At 43.9% G+C, this 19,865-nt stretch overlaps 1 protein-coding gene across 2 annotated transcripts in view; it reads left to right on the top strand.

Annotated features, from left to right (window-relative positions):
• LOC122798613 (heat shock factor protein 1-like) overlaps positions 1–19,865 on the top strand; it is a 538,873-nt gene that overhangs the window by 291,729 nt on the left and 227,279 nt on the right. For both annotated transcript variants that reach the window (XM_044067693.1, XM_044067694.1), the window contains exon 8: positions 17,642–17,763. In XM_044067693.1, coding sequence (XP_043923628.1) covers positions 17,642–17,763 — 122 coding nt within the window. The remainder of the gene's footprint in view (positions 1–17,641; positions 17,764–19,865) is intronic.

Here is a 19,865-nt window from a genome sequence, read left to right as displayed (position 1 = left end):
CTTCCATAAAGACGGAGTTTCTCTAAGGACTAATCCATCCTTCTTACCCAAGGTGGCTTCGCAGACAAATTTAAATCAATCAATTGATCTCCCAGTTTTTTTCCCAAACTATACTAATAGAGCGGAGCAAAAGCTACATTATCTAGATGTTCACCGCCAGCTCCGATACTATTTGGATAGAACCAAACAAATAAGGAAGTCTGATCAACTGTTTTTATCGTACGCAGAAAATAAGAAAGGTCTTCCTGTTTCCAAGGTAACCCTATCTAGGTGGCTGTCTTCTGTGATTACATCTATTTATCAACTCAGAGGCAGGGAATTAACTTCTAAGCCAAAAGCCCATTCAACTAGAGCACTAGCTACATCTACAGCTTTTCAAGCTAGACTACCAATAGACACTATCTGTGCGGTAGCCACATGGGCCTCTCCTCTTACCTTTGTTTCGCATTACAAATTGGACATGGCCTCCAGGGACAGAGCAACTTTTGGTTCCACCATTCTTAAGAGTCTGTTCCAATGAGCCACCCAGGATGAAGGTGCTAGGGACGCGGTCCCATCCAGCAAGAATGAAGGCGAGATTGACAACTTAACATTGAGAAGTTATGTACCTACCATAACGTTCCATGTTAGTTGTCTTCTCTCACCTTCTTTCTTGCGTCCCACCCACCATCCCCCTAGCCTGGACAGACCAAGAAGATCTTCCCTTCCTTGAAGGGTCCTTTTATTCCCTTGTTCACCATCTAGGTGTCCTAGGATATATATAGTGTAGATAATTATCTTTGGGGGGTTTTATCCCTCTTCCTCCTCTTCCCAGTTGGAGGATTTTGTTTTATTGGCCTATGCTAGGTTTTTCAGCTTCCAAACGAGATCTGGGGAGTTATCGCCTAGCATCATGGGATATAGGGTTGCCTCGAGCCGGTAAAATAAGCTCTCGAGCTTTAGTAAGTGGCTGAGTCGGAACAGAGGATTGGCTCCGAACCCATCCAGCAAGAAAGAAGGCGAGAGAAGACAACTAACATGGAACGTTATGGTAGGTACATAACTTCTCATTATTAAGTTATCATTGTCCCTTCTGCTTGTATGATTCCTGCATGCAGTGGCTACTATTGGAGCTCCTTTTAACCTTTAAGTTTGGCATAACGCATGTCTGTGTGTTACAAATGCTGCTCATTCTGTGAGGTGGGTCAAACTGCCGAGTGCAGGGACTTTGCAAGCTGTCCTAATCCAGTGCATAACATCACAGCATGTGATATCAGGAGGCACAGATGCCTGTTGTGGTACTTGAACAGGGATAATACCCTAGTTGGGTGATTGTAGAAGAAACACCAACTGTCTACCCACTGAAGAGGACCTAATTGTGCACCAACTGTCTACCCACTGAAGAGGACCTAATTGTACACACACTGATATAACAGTGGGGGCCCTCCTTGGCAAGTGTGAGTGTGGGTTTGGTTTGTCCTCTGTTTTTCTGAAACTCTATTGCTTAAAGAACCCATGGCTCCTTTGCCAGTGTCTGATGTGGTATCCTGTGCTGCACTAGGAAGAACTTGCCTAACCCCAGTTTTCTGCTGTTTGCATGAGTTGGATCTTGATGCACATTTTGTAGATTTGATACCTAAAAATAAAACTTTTGTCAGTGTGACATACAGATAGTGAATGAAGACATACACAAGTTTCTGCATAGGATAGGAGCATAATTGGCAGAGAGAGAGAGCCCAGTCACATGCAGATGCAAGATGTGATGGCCTAAGTGGAGGATGTCCCACAGTGTCTTCACATGCTACGGCATGCTGTTCAAGACCTTGACTTCATGCATATATTTCAAGTCTGGTGTGTTCTGTTCAGGCAGTTGGGGGACTGTACTTTTGAGAACGTGGTTTGATTATAACACTAAATGCAGCCACCTCCTGATGTTCTTCATGTTTCACTGTTGCAGTCATCACATTTGGGTTGTTTGCTTGCAGTAGCCCTCATTCGGCCTGATTATCAGTCTTGGATCCTGAGTCGGTTGCTGTCTCATCTTCCATGACGTCAGGTAGTCAAGGGTATAAAGCATGCAGCCGACGCCATTTTATCAGTCTTTCTTGCCATGCGGTGCCCGAAGCAGTTCGCAAGTGCCGGTCGGCCGACTCCTGTAATTTTCGTTTTTGAGTTTCAGAACCGAAGTTGGGGAAACTTTTTCTTGCTCTAAACCAATGTCAGTAAAAGTCAATTATTGTATTTCTTGTGGAAAGCAAATACCTCAGAGATTTTCATTGATACTATATTCCTTGACTAGGCCATGACCATGACATACCTTGCTGTCGGTTTTGTGTCTTATTTAAATAATGCACTATTCGTCGTCTGTATATTTACGCTTCTAAATATTTTGGTACTCTGTTCAATTACCCAGATATAGCTTCGGTAAGCCACCTGACTACTGACATTCCGAAAAAAAGCAAAGATAAAGACAGACCGCATAGGTCCAAAGCTGCAGACACTCTTCTCCTATGCTAGTCGCCAGTTCGCCGGTACTCAGTGTGGCACTTTCGCAGCCCCTGATACATGCTACTTTAGATTCGCAGGCCACTACTGATACCCATTCAGAGTCTGGTATGCCGCGAGATGCTTCAACCGTGGAACCTGCGAATGTTTCTACCTTGGATGGGTCCGGAGCCGCTGTGCAGGCACCGGCTTCTGAGGGTGTATTCAGGCCTACTAACTTGCATATTAAACCGGCGCCATCTTCTTCTTCAAGGCCTAAAACTCAAATCATGCCTAGAAAACTGATACTCAGACTGCATGGTCAGGCCTGCATGCCTAAAGAACAAGTAAGAATGACTGAAGACCTTATTACTTTAATCAGGTGAAGCCAGCCTTCCCTCTCTGAGACTAGGACTGAGTTTGCTTATGATACTTCTGACCAGGATTCTGAAATTTGTTTCCACCAGGATTTACCATTATCTACCTGTGAGGATTCTGATGCTGAGGACTCTGTTCCCTCTGCTTCCCCCCAGAGGATTTCTCTTTTAGTGAAACCTTGCATACTCTCATGGAGCTTTTTCGTTGGGAAAGTCAGGATTTCTCTGATTCTAAGGCTTAGGGATTTCTTACTCCTGCCCCAGCACAGGCCTTTAGCTATACCTCCTGTACTGGACATTGTTGATGCCTTTTCGGAATTTAGCATGGCCCCTGACTCTTTACCTCCTGCTTCCAGAAAACCTGATGGATATTACAGGATTCCTGACTCTCACACGTTCCTTTTCAAAAATCCTACTGCGGATCCTGAAATCATTTCACAGGGACCCAAGGGCATTAAAGCTGCTACTGCCAAAAATCCTACCCCCTCTGATAGAGATAGAGACTCAAGGACACTGGATAGATGGGATAAGAAGGTGTACACTTTTGCAACTGTGGCCATTAGGGCCTTGAATTGCCAGTTTCATATGTTAAAGTATCAGCTGCATATTATTGGATTGCTTAAGCAGAAAATGATGTTGACTCCTGATTGTGCTGAAAATAAGGATTTACAGGATTTTTATGCATTCTGCTGAACAAGTTGGTAAACATACATTGCAATGTGGTTTTGATTCACTAGAGGCATCTTGCAGGGCTGCTGTAACTGGGTCTGTACTTAGAAGGCATGCTTGGCTTAAGGAGCAATCCTTGCCAGATTATGTTAAAGTGAATTTATTGGATACTCCCTTAAATCAGGGCCACCTGTTTGGCAACAAGGCAGAAGTTCTTAAAAAGATGGAGGAAAAAGCTAAATCTAGGCAAACTGTTAAAGATTTTTTACAAGTACAACCTCCAAGGTTTAGTAGGAATTGGCGTTCCAAGAATTAGTCCTTTCCTGCCTCTTCCAGACCTTCTCAGTCCAAACCAAGATCCAGCAGAGCACTCGGGCTTCAGTCCCAGGTGACCACAGGACTAAGCAGTGGGGGGCCTCTACTTCCAAATTCGGGAGTAATAGAACTCCCCCCATGTTAAACTGTCTCAATTACTTTGTAAAACTTCCAAGCACTTCTCAACTGATGGTCCCATTGAGGGGAAAGATTGCACTTCATGCAAAGAACTGGGGACTCATTACCCAGGACAAATGGGTTTTAAATTAGTGTCCCGAGGATACAGATTTCACTTCCACACGTCACTAACTCCAAGCGGTTGGCTGGATCTACCTCCAAAGCAGTGGGCAGAGGCCCAGAAGCAAGTACTCTCCCTTAAGCATAGGGGCTATTCACTTGGTACCAGAAGAGAAAAAGGGACAAGGTTTCTACTCGAGATTTTTCCTGCTGCCCAGAAAAGACCATTCGTGGCATCCTATCCTGGACCTGCCTACTCTAAACACTTTTTTGTTTATTTCAAAATTCAAGATGCTGACTCTTCACCAGTTGCTTCCAGTCTAAGCAAAGATGCCTGGTTGGCAACACTAAATTTAAAGGAAGCATACCTGCACATCCCAGTCAGGGAGTATTGCAGAAGGTACGTACGCTTCAAAGCAGACTACACGCACTGTCAGTTCTCTGCACTGCCCTTTGGCATATCTACTGCACCCAGGGTGTTCACAAAGTGCCTAGCTCCAGTCATTGCATTTTGCAGGCAAAGAAATATTCAAATATACCAATAACTGACCAATTGTCTAATTCAGGCAGAAAACCAGGACTTGCTTTTGAATCATCTGGCTTTTGTACAGAGGGTGCTAACTTGTCTGGGGTACACCATAACTGAAAAGAAATCACACCTGGTACCCTGTCAACAAATTATATTCCTGGGAGCAAGCTTGAATACATCTTCCCAGATGGCTTTCCTCACGCCAGAGAAACAAATTCACTTGACAACCTACTTCAAACAAGTGGTCACAAAAACCCTGCTATCTGCAAGGCAAATACTACTAGCCTTGGGGTTCATGGCCTCCTGCATTCTTCTAATTCCATATGCAAGACTGCATATGAGGAAACTACAATGGTATCTGAAAAGCCTATGGTGTCAACATTCTCTGGATCTAGAAGCAATAATTCCTATCATTCCTTGTCTATGCCTAGAGTTCCTTTGGTGGGCAGAGGCCTGCCACCAAAACAAGGGCCTACCATACACAGTACCCCCTGACGCCCAACCCTATCAGACGCATCAGACTATGCATGGAGGGGCGCACCTGGCAGGGAAGTGCATTCAGGGCAAATGGAACCCAATTCAAATGCACTTTCACATCAATCGTGCAGAAATGTTAGCTGTACAGAATGCTCTGACAGCCTTCAAGGACCACATTCTTCCAGGACAGTTAATGGTAAAGATGGACAGCACCACTGTTATGTACTACATAAACAAGCTGGGGGGTACACATTCTTACCCCCTCTGCAGACTAACCATGGCATTGTGGAACACAGCCTTGAGCTACCAAGTACATCTACAAGCTCAATTCCTGCTAGGAAAACTAAATACACTGGCAGATGAACTAAACGGAGCCCTCATGGACCCACATGAGTGGAAAGTGGACCAAGGATTTTCAACATGGTGAGAAGCAAATGGGGGGAGCCCGGATATAGACCTGTTTGCCTCCCACCAGAACTATCAATTGGAAACATTTTGTGCAAGGACTCCCCACAGACAAGCTTGGAAGGTGGATGCTCTGTCCTTCAGCTTGAAAAACCTATCAGTTTATGCCTTTCCTCCTCTGCTCTCCAAAGTACTACTAAAGATAAAGACAAACCAAGGATGATTTTGATTTCACCAGCCTGGCCATGCAAACACTGTTGCCCCCTCCTGCGCAGTGTGTCACTGTTGGCCCCATGGCACCTGCCTCAGACTCCTACCTTGCTGTCTCAGCAGGAGAACCAGATTCTGCACCATCAGCTTCAAACACTGAACCTAGCCGCCTGGCTAATTACCTAAGCTCTCCTTTACCATCCCTCAGTAAACGAGCGATGGATGTCATTTTAGAGGCAAGGGGGCCTACTACTAGACTATCTTTTGCTGAAAAATGGAAAAGATTCTGTGCCTGGAGCCAATTTCAAGGGATGAGCACAGCAGTGCCCATTTTACCTCAGAGTTTACAATACTTAACTGAGATGCTTCACAAGGGCCTGTCTTTTTCCTCAATAAAAATTCACGCCTCAGCCATTTCAACTCATAACACAGAAACCTCCCCTCTTCCACTGCCCAAGCAGTTCCACAGAGGGGCAAAAAATTTGACCACCCAGGAGAGCTCCAACTTCAGCCCGGAACCTTAACTTTGTATTGGAGAAACTCTCACCCTTCCTCCTTTCGAGCCAGCTGCTACTGCCGATTTAAAATTCCTTTCTTGGAAAATAGCTTCCCCTTTAGCCATCACTTCAGCAAGAATGGTATCTGAATTACAGGCCTTATGGCAGTGGAGCTTTTCATCCTCTTTCATGCGGACAGGGTGTTCCTCAGGACCAATCCCTATTTCATGCCAAAGTTGGTATCCAGTGTGGCTTTTAAGCAGTCCATTCATTTGCCTACCTTCTTTCCTAATCCACAGAACAAAGGGAAATGGATACTGCGCTCTTTAGATGTGCACAGACAACTTAGGTTCTCCTTGGACAGGTCTAAACCTCAAAGGAAATCTGAACACCTGCTGGTGGCATTTGCTGCAGGGACAGAGGGGAAGGCTATTTTCAAAGCTAACTGCTGGTGGCATTTGCCGCAGGGACAGAGGGGAAGGCTATTTTCAAAGCGAACCATCTCCAAATGGATAGGCCATTGCATTCACTTCTGCTGTAAGCACCATGGAAACCTATCCCACAGGGAATCAGATCCCACTCAACCAGGGCTGCATCTACCTCTACCACCTTTCTCAGAGGCTTGCCTACCAGGGACAATCCTATAAGCTACTACCTGGAGTTCTGTACATACTTTCACCAAGCATTACCATTTGCCAATTTTCTCTAAATCCAGAGCTGGCTTTGCCACTGCAGTTTTGCAGGGCCTTATAGCTGGTCCTAAATTTTAAATCTGCAGTAGCAGCTATCTAAATTCCTCCTCCCATCCTTAGCTTTGGGAATCTACCCAAATGTAATGACTGCAACAGTGAAACACAAAGAACATAGCACAGTTGTGTACACTTGCCATAAATGTAGATGTTCGAGTGTATTCACTATTGCAGTCCTGGTTACCCTCCCTCCAGCCCCCTGTCTTCCTTTGGCTGTACCTCTTCTCTCCTTTTCAATGCCTAAAAGCTTTTTGGTGTATTTGCTTTTTTGTTTGAGGTATAACCTTGTATATTTATAGATTTTATTGCTTCCCAGTTAGGGGGGCACCTGACATCTGGGCCAAGAAAAACTGATGTAATGACATTGGCTGCATGTTTTATACCCCTGACGACCTGACGTCACGGAAGAGGAGACTGCAACCGATGCAGGACCCAAGACTTGGTTAATCAGGCTGACTGAGTGCTACCTGCAAGCAGATAACCCAAATGTAATGACTGCAACAGTGAATACACTCTAACATCTACATTTATAGTAAGAGTATACAACTGTACTTTTCTTGATGGCCATTCTGCAGGAAACCATGGCCTTGGTCACACAGGTGGAAATGTATGGTATCTGTGAACATGATGAATGCCTTTTCATACTGTTTGGGTTCCACGCAGCAGGCTCCTGCAGTTTGTAGTGGTTGGGTATTTCCTGTACAAATTGCTGCCCATGTGGTCTTTTAGTGCTCATGGTACTCATCAGACTGTTGCTGTGATAGCTGAAGTATTGCAGGAGAAACGATCCTTACCTAAGTGACTGAATGGGGCCAGGGATAAATGAAGTCCAGAACTTCTTGTCAATAGCTTTCTGTTTATTTCTTTAGGGATTTTGCATTTCTAATGTGATGACTAGAATGGACCCCATTCCTAAGCCAGTGTGTGATTAGGGTTCATTGTTGGTGAGCAGGAGTGCTCCTGCCAGCCCCAACAATGTGCTTGGAATTGCTTCCCTCCTTAATTCATACAGGGTTTACACATATTGATAGCATATGTAAGTATGATTGTAAAGTCTTTTTTATTAGACCTGTTGCTCCTCCTCGTACAGGAACTGCTTGGGTATCTTTCTTCCACATTGCTGTCTTAACTGCTTGAGTAACTTTTATGACCTTTTGGTGGTATGTAAAACACTGTAATAACTGTGTGTAGCAGTTTCAATGATCAATGCTACTTTTTTGTTTTTCCTGGTCTTTTTTCTCGCATCTTTTTTTGAAGTTTCCGTAATGGGTTCATAGTTCTCTGTGATGCTTTGTGGTTTGTTTCAAATGTTTCTTGGCTACTTCTATACTGTATTGTCGGCGCAGTCCCCACTGTAACTGTCTTGCCACATTATTGTGCTTTTCAGTATATACAGGCTGTCTGCTGTGAGTGAGTAACACCCAGCATCAAGATGTGATACTGTTTCCAATTCTCTTTTAAAGAATCTGAATTTGTCTGTTTCTCCCATGTTTTCATTGGGCTTTGTCAACCATCTACATAGTCCACTGTCCTTGGTCGCCATTATTAGACTTTCATCTTTTGGTTTCAGTTGATCTCTCTTTAACCACTCCTTTGTCAAATCTTGGTCTTTGCTACTATATTTACAGATTTTCCATTTTTCTTTCCTTCTTATCTGATCCTTTTCCAATATATATTTTTTTTCTTTTTTTTGGCACATTCAGTTGTTGTCTCACTTTTGTCTACTTCTGGTTTGATTTCCATAGCTCTCCAGTTGGGATACTGTTATGGGTGCTGGGGATCCCCATAAGTTAAAATAAGTCCTCCCTGACTTCATTTCACAGGAAATCTTTTCAGGGCTGAGTTGGCCACTCAGTTATTGGTCATTACTGCCTTTGATGGTAGCCTAAGAGATTTGCTGAGCCATCTGTGTTAATGGCTGCCTCAGTTCTTATAGTACCATTTGCAGATGTATGAGGTAAGGGTATCACAGTGTACTGTGCGGGGGACATCCTGTGTATGTTAGGGTACTCCTGTATATGTAATCAGTAGGGATCAGTATGAATTTAAAATTTCCTCCTCAACTCCAGCTCACAGGAAGTCTTTTGTCATGGTGGAGTTGGGCACACTTCATTGTCTGTGATTTGTACACTTGAAGGAGGCTCCCAAGAATTAATTGCCTTCCTTTTTTGGGTGGCGATTCACTGGAGGGTTCAGATGTGAATTCTGCCTTGAGCATTCTGGACTTGGTGACTGGTATCATCTTTAGTGTCCTTTGCATGCCTGCAAATATGTTACTACGGACTTGATGTCAGTGACTTTTGAGCCACCATGCATTCACTAGCTTTCTGTTGATTTGACTGTCGTCGCCAGGCCCAGAAGTCGTAGACTTTCCAAACCAGTCTTCTGGCACATCTTCCCTTTCATCAGGTGATCCCATTGCAGATTGTTACATTGTGCTTCACTTGTGGGGGGGGGGTATATCTTTGCTTCCACAATGTGCAGGGGATGTAGTCCCCTTGGGGAAGTTGACTCCACATATGAAGGTTAAAGAAGTGCTGATGAGCCTGCAGATCTTGGAGAAACAGTTGCATCCTGGGCTTCTGCTCTTTCAGTAAGATAACCAGTTCATTATATGGTATTTGAATATGGAAGGGAGCAAATGACCACCACCCCTCCTTCCTGCACAGGTAAGCATGCTTATCTGACATTTAGTCTCTAGACACTGGAGAGTGTTTTTTTTTTCCAGCTGTTCTCATCTTCTTGGAATGAGCTGGTATGTGTGAACCTAGCCTGCAGTCTTCTCCTGGAGCTCTAGGTTCAGAGGTTATTCCTGGCCAGGGCCTTCCATTATTGAGGCACTTAGGAGAGTGACCTATTTTCTGTCTTGGAGTAGACCTCCTTTCCTTCATGGTTCAGCAAGGTAAGAGTTGGGTAGTGATGGGGTGCATTCCTTATCCCTTGACATGAGAGGTTCCTTACTTTTCTGTTAATTTCATGCATCATTTGAGTTCAGAGGAGATGGACCAAGGCTTACTTTGTGCACCCTTTAGAAGAGAAGAATGTAGCTTCAGGTTTTAAGACCATAACATTACAGGAAGCTTTTTTATCCCTTGCTGATAACTCCCCCCTACTGGGGGGTGGGCCTGGGCTTGATGTAGACCTCTTGTTCTTATAGGCTTTACATTGAGGTCTTTTAAGTGATTGAAAGTGCCAAGAGGTCATCCACTTGGCCGATCTTGTACCTCCAAGTGAAAGGAGTTTTTGTGGGTGTCGTGTTCTTTTCTTCCTCACTCGGTCTGTGCATGATTGTGAAGTAACTTGGTCATATTTGCATTTGTCTCGGCCGTATTTGTTTGGGATTCCATACTTCATCTGTTTGTGCACATCATTACATTATGAAGAGCAGAGTTATGACCTAGCAGTAGCTAGTTAGGCAGTTACTTAAAGGAATGGGTTTTCTTTTTCCCCACCTATAGTGTAGCCTGGGCTTTGTGCTGGACAATATTTGCCAACCACTTTTTGATTTCCATTTTGGTAGTTTGTTTCTTAGACAACTTTGTTTTACGTCACCATAACCCGTGTGTGTCACATCTTGGCATTTATGAATGGAATCTTGTTTTCTCTCTCAGAAGGATCCCTTGCAACAAAGCCTTGGTTCTTTCCGAAGGTAGTCTGCAAAATTTCCCTGAACCATTCCATTAAATACTCTGTTTTCTTTGTGGCAGTAGAAACCAGAGAAGATTGCTTTTTACTCATTCTTATGTACTGTTTGCTCAGATGTTTCCCGATGAGGCTGAATGAGTTTAGGAAGGTAGGCCTGTTGTTCAACTCCTTTTCTTCTGGAAGCAACTTGTGTGCCATTGCTAAACGGACACTTTAAGTGGATTGCTAGCTGTGTGTGTTTGTCTGTGTGTGTGTTTGTCTGTTTGTCTGTGCGTGTGTGTTTGTCTGTGTGTGTGTTAGCTAGACATTTCCCCATTGGCAAATGCCTTAATCAAAGGCCAGTGCCCCTGGGAAATGTCTGCCCTCTCTGCTTTTTTCAAGAAATGTATTTGCTACAGATAATTGTGCTCTGGTCCCATTGTTCTCCGTACTTCAACAAATATTTCTCTTGACAGTGGCTTTATCTGCCTTTGAGAAGCAACTGTTTCCAATAACAGCAATTTGATCCCTGCTCAGTGCTGTTCTCTGGATTTTCATCGTGTTACACTGCTGCAGTCATCACACTTGGGTTATCCTGCCATCAGGTGGTCCCGCAGTCAGCCCGAGTTCCAAAGTCTTGGTCCGGCATCTGTTGCGGTCACTTCCTCCCTGACGTCAGTGTGACAGGGGTATAAAAGAGGCAGCCGACGCCATTTTCTTCAGTCTTTCTTGCCGCGCGGTGTCCGAAGCAGAAGCAGTTCGCAAGTGCTGGTCAGCCGACTCCTGAGATTTTCAAATCGAATTTCAGACCGAAGTCTTCAATAAAGCTAAGTACCCCGTTGGGGAACCTTTTCTTGCCTCAGACCGATGTCAGAAAAAGTTAATAATTGCATTTCTTGTGGGAAGCAAATACCTGATAAGGATTTTCATTCTTATTGTATCCCTTAGGCCCAGACCACGACGTCACAGGTTGTCTGTTTTGTGCTAGGTTTAACAAACGAACTATTAAACGTCTGCTTGATTTCGCCCGACATTATTTTGGTAGAAAATTTAATTATACTATGCCGTCGGAGCAACCGACGACCGGGATGCATAAAAAGTGCAAAGATAAGGACAGGCAGCCGAGGCCCAAACCAGATACCGAGGCCTCTGCTAGGCCAGTCGCCGGTTCTCCGGTCTTCAGTGAGGCACCTACGCAGCCCCTGGCGACCGCTGATTTAGAACACCAGGCTGCATCCGACTCCCAAGCGGAGATTGCTGGGCCTCCAGAGCCTTTATCTTTAGGCCCTTCCGACTCCATGGCTGAAGGGGATTCCGGTGCTGTTGAAAGGCCGTCAGTTGCTGAAGGTGTCTTCAGACCGACTATACTTACTATTAAGTCCTACACAAAACAGAAAACTCCTTTAAAAGTAAGAAAGCCTGTACAGCAGTCTCCAGTACAAGGCCCCATGCCTAAGAAACAGATGCTTAAGATGGCTGAAGACTTAATTACCCTAATCAGGGGTTCCCATCCCCCACCTGACAAAAGGCCTAGACAGGAGGAGGACTACGCTTCCTCTGATGAGGTTTCCATTTCCTCAGATTCTTCTTAGGAACAGGAATACTCTTTTCCCCCTTATGAAGTCTCTGATGCTGGAGAGTCCATTCCTTCAGCATCTCCCCAGAAGACTACTCTTTTGGGAAAACTTTACATACCATGAGGGAACATTTCCACTGGGAAGGCCAGGATTACTCTGATTCTAAGAAAAGGCTCTGAGAGTTCCTCTTACTATCCCAGCACAGACCCCTTGCTATTCCACCTGTGTTAGACATTGTGGATGATGTTTATTCAGAATCTAGCCTTAACCCAGATTCATTGCCTCCTGCACCAGCCAAACCAGACAGATACTACAGAGTCCCTGACTCACATAAATTCCTATATAAAAGCCCTGCTGCTGACCCAGAAACCATTTCCCAGGGTCCCAAAGGGGTTAAGGCCTCTATTGCTAAAAATCCTGTACCTTCTGAAAGAGATTCTAAAGCACTAGACAGATGGGGAAAGAAAGTATATACCCAAGCTACTCTAGCTATGAGAGCCTTAAATGGCCAGTTTCACATGCTGAAATATCAACAATATTTGAGGTCTCAATTAAAACAAAAAATGAGCACACATACAGAGCAGCCAGATTACAAGGAAATGCAAGACTTGTTGCATGCAGCAGAACAAGTGGGAAAACATACTTTGCAAGGTGATTTTGATACATTGGAAGCTTCTTGTAGAGCAGCTGTAACAGGGTCTGTCATTTGTAGGCATGCTTGGTTAAAAGAACAAACTTTACCTGATCATGTTAAAGCAAAGTTATTGGATGCACCCTTACAGCAGGATGTTTTATTTGGTGTGAAAGCAGAAGAGGTTTTAAAGAAAATGGAGGATAAGGCAAAATCTATGCAGACTGTCAAGGATTTTTTACAGATTCTACCCCCTCGTTTCAGTAGAAATTGGCCAACCAAAAACTGGTCCTTTCCAACTTCTGACAGACCATAGAGGGGCAAATACAGATGACCAAGGGGCAGAGGTCAGCCACAAGGCTCTTACAAGCCACGACAATGGGGTGCCACAACCCAGAAAGGAGGATAAGACAGGTCTCAAACTATCAGAAGACAATCACAATGACTTACCCCTCAGACTGCCAAGCAAATCACTTTTGGCAGCTCCATTGGGAGGAAAACTTTCACTTTTTGCAGACATTTGGCACATCATCACAAAAGACAAATGGGTCCGAAATATTGTATCTCAAGGATACAGGTTCCACTTTCGCCCTTTACCAAGGATAAAAGGAATGCCAAATCTGCCACCAAATCAATGGGCAGAGGCTCAAAGACAAATTACAGCACTCATGGACATGAGAGCCATTCAGCAGGTCCCTACACAGGAGCAAGGACAAGGACTTTACTCAAGCCTCTTTCTGGTTCCCCGAAAGGACAAAGCATTGAGACCCATTCTGGACCTTTCAATTCTAAACACATACCTGGAAGTACCCACACTACAGCAACTTCTTCCCATGCTGGGCAAGAAGGCTTTCCTAGTAACGTTGGACCTCAAGGAGGCATACCTGCATGTTCCCTATCAGACAAAATTGCAGAATATACCTTCGATTTATAGCAGGTACAACTCATTACCAATTTTCTGCACTGCCCTTTGGCTTATCTACTGTGCCCAGGGTCTTCACAAAATGCCTAGCACCAGTAATTGCATACTGCAGGCAAAGAGGAATTCAAATATATCCATACCTGGACGACTGCCTTATTCAAGCAGAAAGCAAGGACATTCTTTTAAAACCTCTGGCGTTTGTAAAAAAAACCTACTAAGTTGCCTAGGATACACAGTAAACGAAAAGAAGTCAAAACTAGTGCCCTCACAAGATGTAATATTCCTAGGTGCCAGCTTAAATACAACGGCCCAGATGGCTTGTCTCACGCCAGACAAGCAAGGACAACTGAGTCAATACTTCAAAATGATGGCAACAAAGACCCAACTCCCTGCAAGAAAAATTCTGCAGGCCTTGGGATTCATGGCATCTTGCATTCTACTAATACCATATGCCAAACTGCATATGAGGAAATTGCAATGGTACCTGAAAAGCGCATGGACTCAACACAGCCACAGCTTGGAAACAATAATACCACTCATTCCCTGCCTTCAACTGGAGTTTCTATGGTGGGCTGAGGCATGTCACCTCAACAAGGGTCAGCCTTTCACCTTGTCCACAGCCAGGCAAACAGTAACAACAGATGCATCGGATTACGCCTGGGGAGCACACATGGCAGGATAGTGTATTCAGGTCAAATGGTCTGCAGATCAAATGCATCTCCACATCAGTCAAAAAGAGATGCTAGCTGTACAACATGCCCTAACAGCTTTCAAGGACCTCCTACGTCCAGGACAACTTCTAATAAAGACGGACAACACCACAGTGATGTGGTACATAAACAAGGGGGCACACATTCCTACCCCCCTATGCAGGCAAGCAGTGACCTTGTGAAACACAGCACTGACCTACCAAGTTCAACTACAAGCACAATTCCTGCCAGGAAAGGAAAATACATTGGCAGACGAACTAAGCAGAAATATCATGGATCCTCACGAGTGGAAACTAGACCCACAAGTATTCACAATGATAACTGAAAAATGGGGGTGCCCAGAAATAGATCTGTTTGCCTCCCCCCAAAACTGCCAATTACGAAAGTTTTGCACAAGGACATACCACACACTAGCTTGGAAAGTGGACGCCCTCTCATTCAGTTGGAAAACACTAACAGTGTATGCCTTTCCTCCACTGCCTCTTCTGGCAAAGGTGCTCCTAAAAGCCAGACTAGAGAGGCCATAAATGATACTCATTGCTCCAGACTGGCCACGCCAACACTGGTATCCAGTATTAAGGAACATGGCTCAAGGCCCACCATGGATTTTACCTCAAATCCCTTACCTGCTGACTCAGCAAAACAATCAGATTCTACACAGCCAGCTGAAGACTTTAAATCTGGCTGCATGGCAGATTATCTAAACAACCAGTCAGCACTTCTCTCTACAGCTGTTATGGATGTTATTCTGGAGGCCAGGAGACCCAGCACCAGGAAAACCTACTCAGACGAATGGAAAAGATTCTGCGCCTGGAGCCAGGCTACAGGACAAAATCCTCTTGTCCCAAATATTCCTCCGATTCTGCAATATTTGAGTGAGATGTTGCACAAAGGCCTTTCCTTTTCATCTATAAAGATCCACGCTTCAACTATCCAGCTCATTACAACACGGATCCTCCTATTTTTTCACATCCATTACTAAGTACCTCAGAGGGGCTAAGAACATCCCGGAGAGCGCCAACACCAACTTGGGACCTCAATTTTGTTCTGGAAAAACGTACACTACCGCCCTTCGAACTAGCTTTTTCAGCTGATTTAAAATTTTTATCATGGAAAACTGCCCTGCTGCTAGCAATAACTTCAGCACAAAGAGTCTCAGAGCTACAGGCCCTAATGGCAGTGGAGCCTTTCATCATTTTTCATCAATACAGAGTCTCTTTATGAACTAACCCTTCCTTTATGCCAAAGGTAGTATCCAGTGTGGCTCTAAACCAAACCATTCATTTACCCACCTTTTATCCAAAACCGCAGAATAAAGGGGAAAAGCTCCTACACTCTTTGGACATTCACAGGCAATTATGTTTCTACTTGGATAAAACAAAGGCTTTCAGAAAATCTGATCAGCTCTTTGTATCCTATGCTGCAGGATCTCAAGGAAAGCCAATCTCAAAACGAACCATTTCAAAATGGATAGGACATTGTATCCGTTTCTGCTACACACACCATGGGAAACCTGTCCCTGGTAACATTAGGCCTCATTCCACCAGGGCTACAGCAACATCGGCAGCCTTCCTCAGAGGAGTACCAGCCAAGGATATCTTGGAAGCTGCAACTTGAGTTCAGTGCACACCTTCACCAAGCACTAACACTTACCTCTATACTCAAAAAACAGAGCTGGCTTTTCCACTGCAGTTTTGAGGGCCTACTAGCTTCTCCAAACCCTGTTTAGTACCATCCGCCCAGGCTTAGCTTTGGGATTCAACCCAAGTGTGATTGCAGCAGTGTAACACGATAAACATAGTACAGTTTTGTACCTACCATAAATGTTAGTGTTCACACTGCTGCAGTCCAGGTTACCCTCCCACCATCCCCTCTTCTTACCTGGGTTTTATCTATATCTCCCTCTTTATACAATCTCTATGATGTATTTCTATATGGTGTATTTGCTTACAGCTGTAGCTGTTGTTTTCTACTTATATAATTTACTTAGGATTATGTATTGCCTTCCTGTTTGGGGGCACCTGACATCTGGGGCAAGAAAAACTGAAGAAAATGGCGTTGGCTGCCTCTTTTTTTTTTTTTTATACCCCTGTTGCACTGACGTCAGGGAGGAAGCGACCGCAACCAACTCCGGACCAAGACTTTGGAACTCAGACCGACTGATGGCAGGATAACCCAAGTGTGATGACTGCAGCAGTGTGAATACTCTAACATCTACATTTATGGTAGGTACAAAACTGTACTTTCATTCTACCCAAGTTATATAGTTAGGGATCTGGCCATCAAGGTTACAAACCTTTTAGTTTAGAAGCTGCAGCAATATTGCATTATCAGCTTCTTGTAGAAGTTCCTCCTTGATGGACTTTAAATAATCTTCTAACCTCTGCCTGCAACTTAATGGCTTTTTTAACAGCAGCCAGTGCAGTTCCCTACATCTGGTAAGTATATGATTTTGTCACTCATAATAATTTGATGATAAATCTGTGTTATTTCTTTTATTGCAAGTAGATGCTTAGTAGTGCTTTAGAAAGAGAACTTGTTTAAACATGGGCTAAACTCTTGGCTAGGTTTATAAGGAGGTCAGGGCCAATAGCCTAGTGACCTCCTATATCAGGCTCTGGGGGTTATACCTCCTATGTGTTGGGCATGTTATGCAACAGTTTGCAGCAGGTGTGGAGGCAGATATTTCCAGGTGCAAGAATTTGTGAAAATGCAACATTGTTGGTGGTGGGTGATGTAATATGCAAGATAGACCCTTCAAGGAATTGGCAGTCTTTAATTTATCAGCTGATACGGTAGGAACATGCCTACAGTTTTTCAAAGGGAATGTGGTTTAAAAATGACTTGCCTTGAATGTTTGTGTGGAAAAGCATGTCCGTTTGAGAAATGAAAGAAGCTTAGAATAGGTGAAAGAGTAAGGAGGTGGGATAGCAGAGTAGAAGCAGTTTAAAAACTTGTGGCTCTTTGGACCTTTTCTGTCCGCTTCTCTTTTAATAGGTAGCTTAGCATTTCTGATGATAGTATGTGTTACTACTGAAACTGCTTTAGGCGAAGTACATTTAACATGTTGAAAGATATGTTATTCTAAAACAGCGTTTCCAAAATATAATGGTAAAGTATTCTAGAATTTCATAAAATACTTGGATTATTATCCCCCTCTTTGAAAATGTTTGCTGTTCTGCATTTCTTTGTCTGATTATCTCATTTTTTTTCATTTCTAATCCGGCTGTGGCCTTTTGTCTTTTTAAGCCATCACCTCCTCCATATACCAGTACAAATGTTTACTCCGCTGACTCCCCCGAAAGCTGTGGCCCGGTCATCTCTGATGTAACAGACATGACTCATTCAAGTCCTTCCATTTCTCCCAGCAGGTAAGCTGTTGACCAGAAAATGTGAACAGTAGTCATAGTAAATAGTAGAAGAAATTTGTATTCATTTTTTTGTGCCATGGGTGTGATACGTTAGTTTGGATTGGAGAACATTAAAATTTGTAAACAAGGAGCAGACTCAGTGATGCCAAAGAAGTGGTTTATCAGGTTTTAATATGCCACTGTGATGTTTTCCATTCCAGCAAGAACTTAGTCCCACACCAGTTTTCTTCCCTATTCCTGCATTGTCAGATTACTTTAATTCTGTGCCAGTTATAGCTGATGGTATATGTTTATTATTCTGCATATCATGTGTATAACTATTGTAATATGTTAGTTTTCACCTATGTATATGTATTTTGTGGAGCAAATCACCATAGGCCTCCACTGAAAATGGATGATCCAATGTTGCCTGTTTTCATCTGTTCAAACATGTGGGTTGTCCGTTACAACAGGATCTGACTCTTGCTTTCAGTAATTCCCTAGATTGCATCTCAGATACTCTGATCTCATTTGCCGCTCGACAGTACGGATGTGTGAAAAGAGCTCTTCACTGACAGTCTTAGAATATTTTTACATATTATATTCGCTTCACTGTAGCTTCTCTCCTGCCGTGAGAGAAAGATCAATTTTGTGTTCTTTCTCTTTTTGCTCTTATTTTTTTTCAGTATAGTTTAATGCTTAAGGTCCTTAGGACTTATCCCATAGTGAGGTGCTCTTCCCTGTCTCTCTCTCTCATTTCTTGAAAAAAGTTATTGTTAAGGCTGCTCTTTTCTAGCTTTCTAACCATGTTGGAATTGACAGGTTTCAAAAAATGCTCCGTGTGTGAGCACAAATTGCCTACGCAAGACCCACACTCCAGTGTTTTACTGTCTCAGTGCCATGCACCTAGAAGTAGAAGTTCAGTCCTTTGCATCATGTAATGCTAGATCATTCCAGACTAGACAGGACAAGCTGGGTTCTAAAGGGGCTCCTTCCAGCACAGACAGGGACTTACCCCATCACCATCTTCCCCATGTAAACGAGACAAACAGAAGACTAGTGTCTCAGAAAAGGAAAAAGACAGCAAATCCGATAAAAGAGAAAGGAGCACATCTGTCAAGATTTAAAAAAAATCTACAGATCAACTTGCAACTTAAATCTGTCCCGATTCCAAGTTTCCAAGAAGGTCGGAACCAATGCTGATTCAAGACCCTCTTACCCGTACTGAGCCCGGTGTGTTCCAGACTGGTGGTTAGTTGGCACCGGTGTTTTTCTGACCTGAAGCTGGCTTTGGGGCCATGACTCCTTGCTGCATAGATTTCCTGCTCTTCCTCAGAACACAGGGAGTCTTCCATTCCAGTGGCAACATTGGCTTTTGAAAGAGTTTTGGCATTTTTTAAAGAAAAGGCAGCTTCAACCAGCTTGGTTCCACCAAACCTTGTCTGCAGTCTGTGTATTCACTTTTAAATCCTAATCACCAGGGATAGCTGGTACTATCTGCTTCCAAAGCAGTTTGCTTTGTTAGCTCCCTGTCACTCTGGCCCCTCTAATGCTCCCGTAGAGGGGGTTCCCAGCAAGAGGATATGCAGACTGAAGCGCCTGGACTCCTCCAGAATCTTTCGCTGAAGATACTGACTTGGAAGAAGGGGAGGGTTCCCCATTGCTTTCTCTCTCTGAAGATGTCACCTTTGGTGACATCATGAAATTAATGAAGCAGAGAGGGTGTTGGTTATCTCAAGACTGTTCACCTGATGAGTCAGTATTCTTGGTGGCTTTTGGTACTGGACCAATATCTTCCTGGTGGTACCACCCATTGATCCTTTTAGATATCTTCTGGCTCAATGGGCTTGGAAGGACCATGATGTGGTGGAGCCCATTCCTAAAAAGGCAAACAGAATATTTCAATACCTGCAGATCAGAAGCACTGGAGTAAAGGCCCACCGATAGATGCTGTGGTGGTGATGGCAGCCACCAAGAAGTAGCCGTTGAAGAAAGCTCATTTATTTATCCTGCTAGTAGAAAATCTTGGATGATGGACAGATTTGGAAAGCGGACTATGCATCAGTGACTTTTGCCCTCATATCACTGAACTACCTTGCCCACTTAAGATTCCAGAGAGACTT

This window comes from Protopterus annectens, chromosome 3.part1 (genome assembly GCF_019279795.1).
Source record: "Protopterus annectens isolate FY-2018-M chromosome 3.part1, PAN1.0, whole genome shotgun sequence".
Classification (NCBI taxonomy): domain Eukaryota; kingdom Metazoa; phylum Chordata; order Ceratodontiformes; family Protopteridae; genus Protopterus; species Protopterus annectens.
Note: the sequence above shows the minus strand (reverse complement) of the source record. Positions and strands in the feature narration are given on the sequence as shown.